Below are 17,134 nucleotides of genomic sequence, written 5' to 3'. Positions count from 1 at the left end.
TTCATGAGATCGGGAACATAATACACATCAGCCAGTGTGTGAGACACACCTTCGATGTTGAGACGAACATTTCCCTTTCCCATGACAGCCATACGAACATCATTTCCGAGCCGCACATTGTTACGGTAAGAATCATCCAAAAAAATAAACCACCTTTTCTCACCTGTCATGTGATTAGAACATCCCGAATCAACAAACCAAGTCCACTGTTTTGACGATCCACCTTTGACCGCTTGAGCCATTAACACCATCTCCTCCGTATCATCATGCTCCACATAGTTAGCATCCTTCTCCCAATCTGGACACTCATTTTGGAAGTGCCCAAGTTTATGGCACTTATAACATTCGATGGTACGTTTATCAAATGAAAGTCTGCCACGTCCTCTACCACCACGACCACCACGTCCTCTCCCTCTTCCTCGAGAGGGTGAACCGGTTGATATCTTCAAAGCCTGTTCGTCATCTTGTTGCCCGATCATACGTTGTTCATGAACAAGTAGGCTTCCATGGAGTTCATCAATTGTCATCGTATCGAGGTTATTGGATTCCTCAATAGAACAAACAACATAGTTGAATTTCGGGCTTAAAGAACGTAACACCTTAGCAACAACAGCTCCTGAAGTCAGTTGATTGCCATTTGCCTTCATCTTATTCACAATTGTGAGGGTCCGGGCCAAATATGTATCGACCTTTTCACCGTCTTTCATGGAGAGTAGTTCATACTCCCTTCTCAAAGCCTGCAACTGAGCCCTTTTCACCTTCGTTGACCCCTCATACTTCTGTCTCATCGAATCCCAGATTCCCTTTGAAGACCTCTTATCCAAAATTGTCTCCAAGATCTCCCTGTCTATAGCTTGGAACAGGAAATTCTTCACTTTCAGGTCTTTCAACTTGGCTTCATCCAACGCCTTCTTCTGTGCTTCACTTGGATTAGGCACTGTCTGTGCAGGAACTCCTTCTTCCACCAAACTCCACATTTCCTTACTCCTTAGGAAATTCTCCATTAACAGGGCCCAATGATCGAAGTGACCATCAAACCTTGGAATGGCTGGTTGAACAAACTTATCAGAGTTCTGCATCTCTCTCTCACCCCTTGATAGAAAAGAGCTCTTCTAACCTAGCTCTGATACCAAATGTTTGGTATCACACACACACAATAATATGGAATATACTCACAATTATGGTGTTCAATACACTTTGCATTTATTCATGGCACCCAAGGGTTCCTTAAATACACGTACAATGAAAACGGAAATGAACTTAAAAGATAACAAACTCCTACTCTATAGGAAAGACTAGACTAATTCAAAATAAACAATCTGTTCCTGCAAATCAGGAACTTTATTCACGTGACACTGACTAACAAATCCCAACAATTACAGATTTTTCAAGTTATCTGTATGCATATATACATATATTCTTTTGTAGCGTGTAGACGGCAAGTGTTCATCTTAATTTCCTTCCTCAACTTAGAAATAGATAATCATCTACCAAGTTTCATAATGTATCAACATGTGGTGATGGATTGTTGCCTACATTTTTTCAAGGGCATTCTACGGCTTTCACTCACTGTTTTCTGATATGCTACCTTGAATAGAGATCAATTGGTCAGTGGCTCTAACAATCTATTTTGAGAACTAACTATGTGTATTTATGTCATCTGTGCTTAAATAACTTGGCCAGTTTGATCAGCCAACACACGAAATATCTTATCTACTGTATTTATAGGTCAGTAAATGAAGTTACTGATCTTCAAAGTATGGTCAAGTTTGATTAATTTAATTTGATTTATTATAGATATTGTAGGGTGGCAAAAAGGAAAATGTAATTTGTGAAAATTAATGCAAGTTTGACGAGGAAAAGCACAAGTTTTCACTCTTCTTGATTTTCATTTAAACTATTTCTCAACATGTTATGGTCCTTGATATATCTCAATATATCTACTTCATGATCTGACTGTAAAAGTTCTCATTTAAACTATTTTTCAACATGTTATGGTCCTTGATATATCCAAGGCTGTGATCCACCTTTCGTTCTTTTGGTTGGAAGTTCAACTGTCATAGCCGGACTCCTAGACGTGTGAGACGCATGCTATAAAACTTGTTGAATAGCAACAAAGAAGCACAAGAAATGATGAAAATGGGAATTTGACAATGTCACAAGTATGTGATGTATAGAGTATATCATTCTAAACCATATCCAGCATAGCACAAATATATTGATGTGCATTGCATCTCATACATTTCCTCCAAGGTTCTTTGAATTTTTTCAAAGAATATAGTTCTAGCTGGAAGGAAAAGGACTTCATTAAATTCAAGTAAGACATTACTCGAAATGCAAGTATATTAATCATTACTACAGAAATGTCACAAGGCATACAGGTTAAGTTTTATGCATGACTCATGCATTGGGTAACAAGGTGCCTCTTTATTCTCTTCAACTTCACAAGCTTCCGACACAATACTTAAAAATATTCATCATTACTTACCAATAGGAGAAATCATACAATCACAGTTGCATAACATACTTCTTCCAGCCCAATTCCACCAAGCTCTACATTGCACTCCACTTCTTCTTCTACAGTTCCAGCACCAGGTCTTCACAGGAAACAGTAATTATGAGTCAGGTAAAGATAACATAGGAGTTTTTAAAGTTACACATCAACATGAAAATAGTTTCTATGATAATTAATGAAGGCCTTATTGAGGGCATCTTATTGCTTTAAATTTTATATGCTGTATTGATAACCTATGTACGAGGCCTTAGCTTTTTATGGAAATAAGTGTTTATTGCCTTTAGAGTGTAATTCTGAAGTGAGGATATTATGTTGTGCTTGAGTAAGGTCTCAACACCCTAATCGCCCCAAATGAATGAATGCATATGAAGAAAGGATCATTGCATGTACATAGTTTAATGGGCCTTGAAATACATGGAAAACCTTGAAAAAGTAGCAGTTATGGTGGTGGTCTTAAATCTTGATCTGACATTTTATTTAATGATTTTGCTTGTATTTTTTATTTCTTTATCTATTAACTAAGATGTGTATCAAGTAATTACTCTTTTGTTACAAAAACAAATGAACTGGCATAGATAGAGCAAGGAGGTTATGGAAATTTATAATTGACAAATAAGATATTCAAAATAATTACAATTATTTTTCTCATTATCCATGTTTGTGTCATTGTTCTGCAAACCTAGTCTTTTAATTTTATACTCAACTTTCACGATCTGTATCTATTAATTTTGGACACTGACATGAAATGCCTAGAGAATAGTGGCAGTCAGTACATAAGTTGGCAACTTGCCTTTAAAATTAAGAATTTATTTCTCAACATTGAACAGTTAAGAATCAATTGAATGGACATATCCATCCCATCCTTGGGAATGTGGTTGAGGTTATAATATCTTATGGTCTTTCTGACAATGACTTCACATATAAGAAGCTATAATGTTGCATAGTTAGAGTGTAATAGAGATAATGGCAACAATAAATAACAATTAATGGCAACAATAAATAACAATAATCAAAATATAATCAAAATAGAAATTAATTAATTGTCTTGCATTAGATAAAATAGATGGCGGAAGTTTGTATACTTACAATCTGCATCTGATTTGATCCAGCATTCTCTGCTCCCATCTGATTCACTCATACAATATGCAGAGTGGGGAATGTTGCTCTTAGTGCAGTTTGCACTTCTTTTAGAAGCATCCACAAGAGGAAATACTGTGATATCTTCAGACAACATTTGGTTTCTATATTTATATTCCGCATTGGTGAAGTTGCCCACTGTAACATGTTTCGAGTGATTTTCAGACTTGGGTGCAACAACCAGACCTTCAGGGTGAACTTTCCTGTGGAACATTTGTAGGATCTGTATTTGCCACATTAGATGTTAGGATACTCAACTGAAAAGTTAATCCTTTTTAAACTAAACTAGTAGAATGTCAAAGCTAAAGTACACATTCATTAGCCAGCATAATGGATTGAATATCTATAAAAAGCTGGGCCACATTAGGTTTGCAGGATCGCAGTCATGACTTGTTCAGTTAAAGTTATTCCTACTTAGTATCATTGGGCGATTCAGACATGCAGTGGCATAAGTCATACACAAAAATCAAGTGCTTGTACCTTGCGTGGTTTTTTGTCAGCTGAAGCAGAATCAAGGGTTCCTCCAGACGATGCTGTGGAGCGCCAAGAGGAAGAATAAAGTTTTCTTCCTTTCAGTATCTTTTTCATCAGATGGACAGCAGATTTGTCAGTTTCTTTCTGTTTTTGCTTTTCTCCTATGTTACTTTTAGGTCCAGTAACTTCTTCCACCATTTTAGTTCTCTGAAACAACTCTCCAAGTGATGTTCTATGTTCCTTCTTTGCCGTAGCTGTTTCTGGCAATCCAATTACTGAACCAAAGAGATAGCCCTGGAGTGGACAAACGGCTGCTCCATTTTCGTTGTTTTCTAAAGGTCTGCCACCAAGTGTAATCGTACCTCCAGGACTGCTTCTTCCAACATTAACACAGCTGTTTCTCCCAGAAGAGTCATTAGAGCGATCTTCCTTTCCTTCAGGTCCTAGCACCTTCTCTAACTCATCATTGATGAGCTTCAGTTCATTCTCTGTTGCTTCAGTTTCTTTCCCCATGATGTTCTCAACAGCGGTGGCAAATGTTGGTGTTGCTGGTTCAGTTGTGATTGTTTCCGTAGCTAGAGTCCCTATTGCCAGGAATCCATGGAAGAGTTCAGAAACAGCAGCACCCGATTCTTCTTCCATACGCTCATCATCTGCTCTTGCAGTCTCCATGCATGCAAATGATTTACGAAACTGGTTATCTATGTGTGTGTTGCTTGGAGCCTTGGCATGATAGTGCGATTTAGGATAGTATTGTAGGTCGTCTAGTGATGGTTTCCCCATAAGACATGCACAAGAGTTCCCTGCTCAGCAGTTATAGAGCATCATCCCTTGAATCAAGGAATACATAATAGATCGAAAAGGTAGACAGAGAATCGGAGATACACGACTTACTTGGAGCAAATTCTGTTAGGTGTTCATTGTTTGTCTGCCGGAACTTGTGCTGCATCCAATCTGGTAACTGCAATGAAGATAGTCAATCATGTATCACTGAAAGGGCAACATTATGTTCTGGATTTGTATAGATTTAAAATTTTACCTTCATTTTCGGTCCTCTTTTAGAGAGCTCACTGCTTAATCAATTTTTGTGATATGGAGAAAGAAGATAAAAGGTTCTTATTCTATTGTGATGCTTGATATACTACCCATGAAGAATAGTTTAAAGTTCCAATTTTATGGCAGGTGGACAAGATTACAAGAACATAGAGAAAATAACAAACCTTTGGCTGGATACATGTGTAAAGATCAAATAATTTGGCCAATTGGTCAACAGTCCCTGGACAAACAAGTTGATATTTGTATGTTTGTTTGCCATGTGCTAGGATAGCCTTAGGGTAATAATTTACTTGCATGATTCATAATTCTCGGCCTTAAAACACAGCATGTACTTGGTTTCACTATATGTTCACACGATGTGCGGTGTGTCTTAAAATACATGCATTGTTAAGCTGTTCCTAGGTTATATGTAGTTGACTGGCTTTTGTACCCAGACATGTTTTTTTCCCACTTTTGCTTTCTTATCTGTAAGTAATATGATACCTTATGGCTCAGATAGTAAAGTCTTAGATTAGTGATGCAATGCTTGTAATCGTGTCGTGATTTTGGGAATTCTGTTTTACCACTCTAGTTGGTCAATTACATAATAAGAGGGAAGGAAAATTTGCACTTGTCATGCTCCCTAATATATATCATATAAAAGGATGCTTGTCTTTTCTTGTACTTTTACCCCGGGTGATAGAAATGATGCTTTCAGGAGACAGTCAGCGTTCCTGTTTTGACCTAGAACTCATCATTTTACATTTTTCTATATCAAACAGTTTCTCGAATTGTTATATTAGCTGCAGCGATGCTATAGCTATACAACCTAACGGATCATGCTGATTAAGAACATAGTTGGCTCATTTTTATCAACTGTTTGGTCTCTTTAGTGACGACATTTACTTGTTGCCAAGTGAAGGAAAAATAATGCAATAGCGTTATTTGCTCTACAATGATATGCACCTCCCTTAACATTGTAGCAAGATATAGTGCTTAATGGTGAGTTATGAAAGTAGGTCCATAACTAGTGCCATCTTTCCTGCTACAAGCAAGAAATTTAATCATGAATGTTACATAAATTATCCAATCAAATTCATGCTAGTTTGGATTTATTAGCTTGATAGGATGGTTAATAATTAAGCAACTTCATCCTTATTTTTCGCTGTACAAATTCATGCTAGTTTGGGTTCGTTTAGTGTTGAGCAGTTTGGTCACTATCCTTATATCTGATGTTACACTTTTAGGGTCTTAAAATATTGAAGAGGCCCTTGATGGCCTTGATTCATCGAGTGTCCTTTAGGAAGTGATCAGAAAAGTAGTATATCAATATTAGACATCTGCATGAGGGAAGGTATCTCAACAAGTGACTGGTACATTGGTATGTTCCTCTTGTCTGTCTATTCCTGGGTTGGGCCTGAGTGGGCAGTTGTGGTTCATCCATTATTAGTGGCAAAGCCAAAAGCCTGATGGGGAACCTTGTTCCTACATGAATATCTGGCTGAGAATGCGATAAAGCAAATGAAACATAAAGGTATGATAAAACCATTATAATATAAGATCTCAATCATAAGTTCCCCACAGGTGGTCCCCTGCATATTATGTGCTCCTTGCTAACAATGAATGGAATAGAGCAACTGTTACTATGCTTGTAGAATATGGAAGGACCCCTGCATATTATGTGCTTCTTGATAACAATGAGTGGAATGGAGCAACTGTTACTATGCTTGTAGAATATGGAAGATACATTCACATGTAGGTAATGCCATTTGGACTCGAGTTTCTCCATTGCATTCTTTGTTTTTGAGGGCAAAGCTATATGATTTCAAACTCAAAACCAATATGGGTTACTTTGCCAAACTTAATGCCCATACCTTCTTGTATGTGGCAAAGGTGACAAAGTGGACGGGCCAAAACAGTTTTCGGCGAAAGATCGTATGAGAAGAAGAGTTAGAGGTGAGAAACGTAAGAAGGGATTTGTACCCTTGATCACCTTTAATCACAACCCCAACCCATGAATGTTTGATACGGGAATTGAACCTGGACATCTCATCCTAATGTGTATCCAACAGTGAAGATTTCTTCTTACGCTTCACATCTTAACTCTCATTTTTACTGGACCCCTACCGTTTGGTTGGATTGATCCATAAATATTTTCTCTTTTTTTTTTATAGAGATAATGAATATGTTAAATATTGTTACAAAATATATTAGAATAACATCATATTTTTTCTAATAGATCGTTTTAGAGGTTTTATGCATTTATATGCACTTTAGGTGACTTTGGATCCATTTGATTTGTTCAATTCATTTCTGGTTTAGTTAATTTGAATTGTTGAGGATAATATATAACTCAAATAACACTTTTACCTATAAGCTTCTCAAAATTGACACAATTATTTTGGAAGAGTTCTAATCACATTTGAAGTTCAAAATTAGTTTGCTTAATCTCAAGAGTCCGGTTATCACATTGTTCACAATGGAGAGTGTCATTTGTATGCAAGTTTTTTTGGAGATTTAAGGTTGTTGGTGGTGTTGTACAAGATTTGGAGATATCTAAACATTTTACATGCTAGGTTTCTATCTCATTTCTAGAAAAAAATTGGAATGTCATCTGATTTTGAATTCATTAGATCTGTAAAAGGAAAAAAAAATCTAAAATCTTGAGCAAGTATATTTCTAAGCTATGTGGGGTCTTGAAAGTGAAAGAAGTTGACTTGTGATGCTTTGAGCAAGACATGTTTTTGTTTGCGTTATCATCTAAATTATTTCATGACTTCTGTTATGTTATGGCCATAAAATAAGTGCTATATTTGTTGCTTTGTCTATGGAATATATGTATAACATTTACCCACCATTATGGCCTTCGTCGGCTAGTAAATGATTGTTTGCGACTACAGTATTAAGCGTCATGGGCCAGGACTAAACATTCTGGTTTTTTATGAAGGAAAGCATGACTCGGCTCCTAAATACGTATCAGGTTGATCGACACTTCTTTTTACCTAATAAAAAACATAATTTTAGTTGGCAATAAAGAATACCCTCTCATTTCATCCAACTAATAGATATTATAAATAAGGTAGAAGTTGAGTGATTGTATTTGCTCTTTTTCACTTTGCATAGAAATACAATGGATGACTTATGGAACTTCAACTTAGAAGGCGTTGGTTTCTTTTCTCATTAAGTTTGTATATCTAATTAAATATCAGTCGTTACTTGTTTTCTGTAAATAAGCGGTTTGAATGATATAAATTACTATTTTTATCCCTAATTCTAAAAACACAAGTTTGGTTTGAGCTTTAGCATACTTAATAAGAAAATGAATCAAGAATAAGTTTCTAGAGAATGAAAAGATGCTTTAACCAAATTGAATCCCTTGGTCTTGATTTGATTATAGCATCTTGGTTTCAAAAGTGGTTTTTGTACATATGCATTCGATTCTTAAATGAGATAAACTTCATAAGAAGATGAGTATCGAACCAAGTTCTCACAATATGAAATATCAAATTTCATAGAATCGAGAAAGAAAATTAAATGATAAAGAAGCTGTAAAATTGTGAACTCAGACAATATAATTGGCAGCAAGCTCAAATTTGTGTTGGATTACAAGTTTCTATTATACTTTCACAAATATATAGACACCAACAAATAGATATAAGAAACAATTATAGAACACATCAACTTAATCCTACAAAATCTAAATTTCTCTTACGGATCAAATCCATAAAAACTATGGCTCTATTAATGATTCTCTAGATATTGTGACAGAAAACTCTACAGTTGTGAGGGAGCAACATCTGAGGGATGATAAGAGGTAGTAGTAGATTGAGAGACGAGATGAGAAAAAGGAGTAGAGTGGTGACGAGAGAGCAATAGATCGAGAGGGGATATGAGAGAAAGTAGTAGATCGAGACTCGAGAGTGGAGATAAGAGGAAGTAGTAGAGGGGTGACGAGAGAAAGCAATAGATCGAGAAGGGTGACGAGAGAAAGGAGGAGGGCATTTGTGGAAATTGTTGGGTGGATACAAGGATGATCGCATACAACCCCCTTTTTTTCTAGCTAAAAAGTTAAGCCGGAACAAATTAAGAATTGGATATGATCGGCCGAATAAGTATTTCATATCATTAAACTCTAAATATTGTTTGGTAGGTCAATTGTTTTGCATATTTATCAATTAATTGATGTTTGCTTATTACTATGATGTTCCTTTCTAAAACTCAAGGATTTTTGGCGTTAACAAATACATCAATATTGCATTATATTTTTAGAAAAAATTGTGCATGTTTCATAAGCAAGATGCATGGATATCATTCTTTGAGTGATCCGGCAACCCATGTGTCAACAAAAAAAGTTGAATCTTTTGGTACTTCAAACTTGCATCTCATTTTTGCACTTATGTATGTTTGGATTCAACTCTCTTTGTGTTCCAAGATATCAATAACCTTATTAAATTCCAAATATTGTCCTAGCGTTATATCACTATTTTTTAGATGCTATTAAGTATGAACTTCTGCAAGAATTATGTATTTACAAAAAAAATTAAAATTTATTTGAATTATATAAGACATACGTTTTTATATTTATCCAATGGACTAATTTAGTTTAAGTGGTTAAATACCATCATTACCAAGAAAAAAAAACATCAATACTATACTTGTCTTATAAAAATAATATTGTAGGTGTATAATACTAAGGTTGTGTTTAGTTAGAGATATTAATCAATAATCAATAGGAATGATAATAATAATAAAAAAAACTGTTTGGTTTTATATAATATAATGAATACATTCTCTCAGAATCTCAAATTTTCATTTCAAATTGAACTGGGGGAATAAAAAGTCATTTCCATTTTAATTCTATGTCATTTTCATTCTCCAATAAGTTCATTAGCTCGAACTTAAAACTATCTAGAAACCGAGTCTAACATTTCAAGAAGAGAGTAAGCCACTCCTAATTAACTTTATGGTACTTGGAAGAAACCGTGAAGTAGCATACATGATATGCAACAAGTGATTGTTCTTTAAAACTTGTGTAGCTGTGTTTGACCGACAAACATTAAATATTTACAAGGCATTAGGTATTGGTTCAACTCTAATTTGATTCACATGTGGGATGTGTTATAGATTCTTGTGTGGTCTTACATGTTTTTTAGAAATATCTAAAGGTTGTTTGATTAATGTACATTTGAATGTTTTGAAGATTAATTTGGTAAGAGAATGTTAAATATTGCAATTTATTAAAAGAGATGATATAGTACTTTTATTTTGTTTTAAGAAAAAGTGATAATAATATTAATTTTTATGGATGGTTTATTTACTCCAGTATATGGATATTCGATATTGACATGATCATCATCTATTTCATTTATTTAATGTTTGGATATAGTTTTCATTTACATGTGACATCTGTCTGGAACTAAAAATATAGATTCTTATTTCTTTTCCCAAGTCCACTAGAGTAAGTACGGGCAAGGGGCAAGGGGCATGGGGCATGCTGCATAGATATTTTACACAAATGTAATGTGGCATTTAATAAAGGACTTGATTATGGGTGTCCTGAATTAAAAATAGTATGCTTAATGTTATTATTCTTTGAAAATATACATAGATTCTTCTTTTAATAATCCATAAATTAAATATGCCCCTGTTAGCTTTATGACTTTGCCTTCCTTCTCTGAAATATGAGTGTTTCAGTTATTCGTTGGATTGGATCTGACGTAAATTGAAGAGTTAAGTGATAGGCTTACATCAATTGGGTTTAAGGTTCACATGTCACATTTTGTTGGGCCCTTTTCCCAAATATCATCACCAACTCAACCTCAACCTCAACCTCTATAATCTATATGCTTAGCTTAGTTGCCGATTCAAAATACAAACAAAACAAATACATAATCTTGTATTTTATTTAGTAAAAAATTTATGGGATTTCACCGGCGACCTAATAGAGACAGACACAGACAGGAGCTATGTAGAATACAAGCATCGAGATTTTAAAATGATACATTCGGACTCCAAAGACTCCACAAACGCCAGTGGAACAACCCTATCACGTCCGGCAGTACCTTCCTAGCCAACCCTTTGTGCTGGCTGGCCGCCACAAGTACCGCTGCCTCAGGTGGCTGGGCATCGGCCTTCTCCTCCGCAGCAATATTCAAAACCCCATCTTCTTCAGCTTTCTCTTCCACCACTTGAAGCCTTTCCGGTGGAGGACTGTAAATTCTCTCTCTCTTCTTGGCTTTCTTCCTAGACTGTTCACCGTGGGTCAAGGTCTCTTCAAAAGCCTCAATGGCTTGGTGAATGAGCTCACGGTTAGGAGAAGAATCCCATTTGAACCAATAGCTGGTATAACAATCAAAGCAATCGCAATAAAAAAGTGGAGGAGGGTTGTGGTTATTTGATGGTTTCTTCTTATCAACTGAAGGATGAGTAGAATTGATGGACCTAGTTATCATGTAGGCCAACACTTGACGGTCTTGGAGAGATAGGAGAAGGGCCAAACCAAGAATAGTCGCCGGTAGAAGCTTTAAGACGGACAGAGAATCTGTGTCTAGATCTTCGGCCGGAAATGGAGTGCAGGAGGAGGAGGAGGATGGGTATACTTTACCTTTGTTTCTCATCTTCATACCGTGTTTTCTTGCTCTTCTTTTGTGGAGAGAGAGAGAGAGAGAGAGAGAGAGAGATTATGTTTTACTACATATGAAAAACTTAAAAAGAACAAATATTGGGAGTGGGAGCAAAGAAATTATGGAAGTGGGAGTGGGGACACTTGAAAACTTTAGGGTGTTTGCCGTTCAGACATGGGTCTATTTAAGTTGGGCTCCAAATTTAACTTGGATATCTTTCAAGCCTTCACTGTTGTGCTTCTTTTCTTTTCTAAATTTTAGTTATACATTATACTTAAAAGCTTCGGATTCGAGATCGTTTAACTCGATCATTAATTCTAAGTTGATTGTTTTATTATTTTAAATTTTGAACACATGAATCTGTTTTTCTCAAAAAATGTGTGTTCCAATGAAATGGCTTGACTGGAAGATCTTAATCGAGTTTTCGAACAAATTGAGTCGAACATTTATATTATGAAACTCAACTTGTTAAGTGAATTCTATTTTATGTTCGAGATCTATTCAAACTTGTAAATTATTAATCTCGGTTTTAAATAGCTTGTTAAAAACGCCCCTAGTTGGAGGCATTAGGGATGGGGAAATGGAAATAGCAACTTTTTAGCATAGGAAGAAAATTGGAATGGATATAATTAATGGTGTTTCGTGTTATATAATAGAATCACTTATTAAGTTGTTCAAAATTTGTGTCTTTTACATATTACTGATATTATATTAATAAATTAAATTTATATTAATTTTTAAGTGTTAGGTTATATTTGACAAACAATAAGTTAATCTTTCTTCTTCTTCTTCTTTTTTTTTTTTTGAAAAAATCCCTTTTAACTTTGAGCTGGTTTGCCAATCATACCTTTAATAAAACTCATTTTTTATATATTCAACTTATTTTAAAAGCTAATTACTTTTACGATAACATATCACTAACATATATATTATAATGGGAATATAATTATGAATAATATAACTTATTAAAGTTAGAAAACAAATGATTTGGTGTAAAATTAGAGTTTTTTTAGATAACCGTGGGTTTTTGGGTCAATTTATGCATACCCAAGAATCTCTTGGACAAGCATAAATGACTTAAAGTTATTGTAGGTGAACCTCCATAGCTATAAGGATTTTGATAGTACCTAGAATAGAACATGAAGTGGATGAGATATTTTACTATAGTTTTTCTAGGCTTTACCATTACGTAACAACTCAATCTTGACAAATGAGTTTTGGTAGAACTCACTCTTAAAAATTTACCCTAAAGGTGGAGAATGCCCAAGCCGCATATAATCATGCAAGCGATGGTCAAAACAAACAAAGGAATGCAATTCCTAAATTGATTGTCTACAAAATTACATGATAAATGGGTTAGGGTGGAACTACGCACTCCGAAAAGCCATGGGTAAGTTCTACTTGTACTTAATTGTCGTCTCCTTAACACCATTTATTTTGGACATCAATGGTGTTAAGTTTTGGTGTTACCATTGAAGATGTTCTCGTAACACCAAAAATGATAAGAAATATGCTCGTTGAAAGGTAAAGAATGATAAAGAAATATATGTTGGTTAAGTGTTGCAACTTTGCTTTTAAGTCTTAATTCATGAAATATCTCGAATAAATATCAAATTTGTGTGTCGATAACTTGTTTAAAAATGTTATATATATCATATCTTTAATTTGAATTGAAGAAAGAAAGAAAAGTAATAGAAAATAGGTAATGGGGCATGTTATTGTTAATTGAAGTTGTTTCCTGATCGATCCGTGAATATACATGGCATGACATATAAACAAATTACATAAAAGCTACCTAAATAATTGAAGTGGATGCTAGGGTAATTAATTAATCGAACTTCTTATCTTTGGGTTGTTCACTTTGACGTTTGTCTTCGGCCAACTTTGCCTGTGTCTCGTTTCTCTCCTTGAAATATTGCTCAAATGCTTTTGGCAGAAAACGTGGAATCAAGAATGCAAAGATATTGATTGAAAAATATATAAGATTCGTCACTGCTAGGCTTATCCCAAACCAATACCATGCAATATCCTGCATCATATATATATATATATATATTGATCAGCATTATTAGATAACTAATTATTACTACCATTTTCATTATATATGTATGTATATGTATGTATACCTCGATGGGAGCATTTGTATTGAGGGACTTGTTGAGCAACACATCTTGTATCCAATCCAATATAACGAATAGTCTTCTAACCGTATACAACATTGGTACTAAGGCCCTGATGGGAGCTGAAAACAATGACAATCCGCTTATAACATTCTCGGTTAGTATTTGAAAAGAAAGCAAGAACAACTGGGGTGTGGCGGACCGAACTGCTTTCTCATCCCCCCTTGCATACCCTCCCAACACATAAGCTAAGGGCAAAAATAGCCCAATTACCGTCCCCATAATAGCGTAGACACGTAGCATTCCACTTGATCCTTGTACTATTTCCTTACAGGTTGTGGCACCAGGAAACGCTAGTCGTGATAGAATTAGAAGATAGGCAGTGGTGAAAGCCGGGAAAAGGAGATCAAAGAGTGGGACCAGACCAATGGCTGAGAAAACCATAACAAAAGCTACCAACTGGAGTTCGATCCAGCGTAGAGATCCCATCATACCACCACTTGTCACCTCTTTTTGGTGTTGGGCAGTGGCAGTGGCAGTGGCAGGGACGGTGGATGTTTTGTCTGAGTCAGAGCCATGAGTATGAGCCACCGCAAGTGATACACCTGACATTTTCAGAAGCAGATGGTAAATTTTGGAGTGAAAGAATAATAAGCCAAGATGGTACGAGGTGATCCAGGATCTTAAGAGAGAAATATGGATCTATTTTTCTTTAGTGGGGTATGTTTACCCACATGGTACCACTACCATTTTAACATGTGTCGTCATATCCTTCATTCAAAAAACTGAGTTAATTGGTAGGTCTCATGTTGAAAGCCCCATCATCATTAATTAACCCATGAATCATGTCAACAAAATAATATATGTAAATCTCATAACTAATAAAGTTTAATAATACCGCATATTGGTTGATTCTATTTTATATAATGCGTAAAAACATCCACAACCTGTGTTTTTAAGAGAAAAATGATTAAAAAACCTAAAAATGTTGAGGTTTTTGGTCAAAGGTCCACAATTACATTATTTGGTTTAATCGGTTTCAACTTTATAGAGTTATAAAAGTTTTGCATTTTTATTTGTTGATATAATATAATTGATAAATAAATACATAATTAAAGTAGATATGTTTTTTTGTATAAAAAATAAATTTTTAAAAGAATTTGTAATTGAAATGATCTGTAATTAGAGAAGCATGTATGTATATATATGTTACAACATGCAACAATCAAATTCGTTAAATTAAATTACTTCTTTTTTGAGATGTCTCTTTAATTAGCTACTCTTTTAATTAATCCTAAAACGTCATATTTATTCCAGGTGGTGGTTCTGGAATCATAAATGATCTTCCCCATTTTCAATTGAATCAAATATATAATATAGGCTTCTAACAACAAATTTTCTTTTGAGGAGCTGCAGAGAAACAAGTGAGAGACTAGACGTACGTGTGATAATTAGAAGGTAAGTGTTGTAGCCGGATTATTATGACGTTTGACACTTGGCCCATTTTGATTGGGAAGTACCACATGTTGCAATCATATAACGTCTCAATATGCCCCCTTTCGCCATGCATAAACTAAACCAACAATAAAAGCAAAATTTGTGTATGGAGCTTTATGGGGAGTTAGTAAAACATTTTGGGTGCAACCGGACATAAATAGAACAAAATAAAAATTATTGTTTCATGTTTGGTGGAACTTTTACATGGAACATACAAGAATATAGTGGAACATGTGTTTTCCACCCACACCCTATGGAACAAGATGACAAACATATATTTTACTATATCATCTCAAAGTAAAACTTAATTAATATATCGATCGAACAAGTCTTCTTTTTTACATTTTATTCGTTCTTTAAATTTTATATTCTTTAAATGTTTACTTTATTATTCTTAAAATATTATTTTTATACGTGTTTTATATTTTGATTAATTTATTGAACATTAATTAATAATAAAAAGATAATATAGAAAAGGTATAAAATAAAATTATGAAAATATAAACACAATATATCAACATCAACATCAAATAAAGAAGAGCAATTAAGCATTTCTATGGATCGACACAAATTAATATGGCCAAATGCCCTTTAAACTAAACCTGCAAAACAATTTTAGGTGAGTGTGTGTTCATGGTGGGCCTCAAATCAAAAGTTATGAGTTTCTAACAAAAGCAACATTAATTTGATTTGAACTAAAAAATGTAGGTTAAGGGTTCCTATATTTCTTTATTCTAATTTGCATACAAATTACTTTCTTTATAAAGGCACCAAAACTTTGGTTGAAACATTTCATCAAACACTTAGCTGCCGTTTACCAAGTCATTTTATTTTACTGGATGAATATGGCAGGGGCTAATAATCGTACCCGTCCGGTAAGAGCGAATGCAAGAATCGAGAGTCTTACCCGGTAAGTGAGGACGAGGACTCTTACCATGGTTAGTGCTTACCAGGATAAATTGTTGCATACGATGCGTTTTAGTGAATAAAATCTTGTCCGGTAAGTAAGCGATAATGTTGATTTTTACCGGTAAGTGTTTATCGGGTAAGTGGGAACAAAACAAATACAAATTGAAGATGTAAAGAAAAAACATGTAACTAATTACCAAGGATAACCAAAAAATGAGTTGGGATGTAAAAGCAAAACAAAGAAAATAAAAGTATTATACAAAAAAAATATAAATATATTTGATAAACATAAATAGCAACTAATCATGTTATTTCATATTCATATTTATTTATATTCATATTCATATTCATATTCATATTCATATGCATATGCAAGGTGTTGTATCTGCTTTGCATTCATTTGGTGATGATGTTGGTTATTGGGACAGATCATGTAGAAAAAAAAAAAAGAACAACATACCTTTTCATCCCTCATCACAACCAACATTCCCGTCAACACACCTACAAAATAATAAACGTATTTATATATATATTAAAAAAACTTAGCATCCAATTAAATGGAAGCAAAGTCTAACAAAAAATGGAAACAATGTTGCTTACACCACTCTTACATGCACTAAGCTCGTGCACTGTTAAAAAAAAAAAAAAAAACTCTTGATACAACTCCTCAAGCATCGCACAAATTGCACAAGTTGTAATGTTCACTATGCTATTACACTGATCAAAGTATGTTGCTATAATAAAGAAAAATGAAAGTATAATATGTCATAATAAAAACAACTTAAAAGCATATATATATATATATATATATATATATATATATA

The 17,134-nt window shown here is 34.4% G+C and overlaps 3 protein-coding genes across 3 annotated transcripts; all 3 read right to left on the bottom strand.

Moving 5' to 3' along the window:
- Positions 1–2,329: 2,329 nt before the first annotated feature.
- On the bottom strand, positions 2,330–5,253 carry LOC112524572 (protein LAZY 1-like). Its single transcript, XM_025134452.1, has 5 exons — positions 5,166–5,253; positions 5,021–5,087; positions 4,133–4,929; positions 3,602–3,875; positions 2,330–2,597 (listed from the first exon to the last, which is right to left on the bottom strand). Exons 1-5 carry the CDS (start codon positions 5,169–5,171, stop codon positions 2,578–2,580), a joined length of 1,164 nt encoding a protein of 387 aa, XP_024990220.1. The 5' UTR covers positions 5,172–5,253; the 3' UTR covers positions 2,330–2,577.
- A 5,793-nt stretch (positions 5,254–11,046) lies between these two features.
- Positions 11,047–11,856, bottom strand: LOC112524574. The gene has a single exon (XM_025134456.1). The coding sequence runs from the start codon at positions 11,782–11,784 to the stop codon at positions 11,152–11,154; it is 633 nt and encodes a 210-aa protein (XP_024990224.1). The 5' UTR covers positions 11,785–11,856; the 3' UTR covers positions 11,047–11,151.
- Positions 11,857–13,612: 1,756 nt separating this feature from the next.
- LOC112524240 lies at positions 13,613–14,516 on the bottom strand. Its single transcript, XM_025133998.1, has 2 exons — positions 13,911–14,516; positions 13,613–13,813 (listed from the first exon to the last, which is right to left on the bottom strand). Exons 1-2 carry the CDS (start codon positions 14,514–14,516, stop codon positions 13,613–13,615), a joined length of 807 nt encoding a protein of 268 aa, XP_024989766.1.
- Between the last annotated feature and the right edge of the window lie 2,618 nt (positions 14,517–17,134).

This window comes from Cynara cardunculus (genome assembly GCF_001531365.2).
Source record: "Cynara cardunculus var. scolymus isolate 2C chromosome LG 13, CcrdV1, whole genome shotgun sequence".
Lineage (NCBI taxonomy): Eukaryota > Viridiplantae > Streptophyta > Magnoliopsida > Asterales > Asteraceae > Cynara > Cynara cardunculus.
The sequence above is the reverse complement of the archived record's forward strand: the minus strand, read 5'-3'. Positions and strand labels throughout refer to the sequence as shown.

Bases quoted from the DNA above. Each gene is read 5' to 3' on its own strand.
- LOC112524572 (XM_025134452.1), bottom strand. The intron at 4,930-5,020 runs GTAAGTCGTGTA...ACTGCTGAGCAG, and splicing joins CCTAACAGAATTTGCTCCAA to GGAACTCTTGTGCATGTCTT. The intron at 3,876-4,132 runs GTACAAGCACTT...TGGCAAATACAG, and splicing joins CTGACAAAAAACCACGCAAG to ATCCTACAAATGTTCCACAG.
- LOC112524574 (XM_025134456.1), bottom strand. From the start codon at position 11,784: ATGAAGATGAGAAACAAAGGTAAAGTATACCCATCCTCCTCCTCCTCC.
- LOC112524240 (XM_025133998.1), bottom strand. From the start codon at position 14,516: ATGTCAGGTGTATCACTTGCGGTGGCTCATACTCATGGCTCTGACTCA. The intron at 13,814-13,910 runs GTATACATACAT...TATATGATGCAG, and splicing joins ATACAAATGCTCCCATCGAG to GATATTGCATGGTATTGGTT.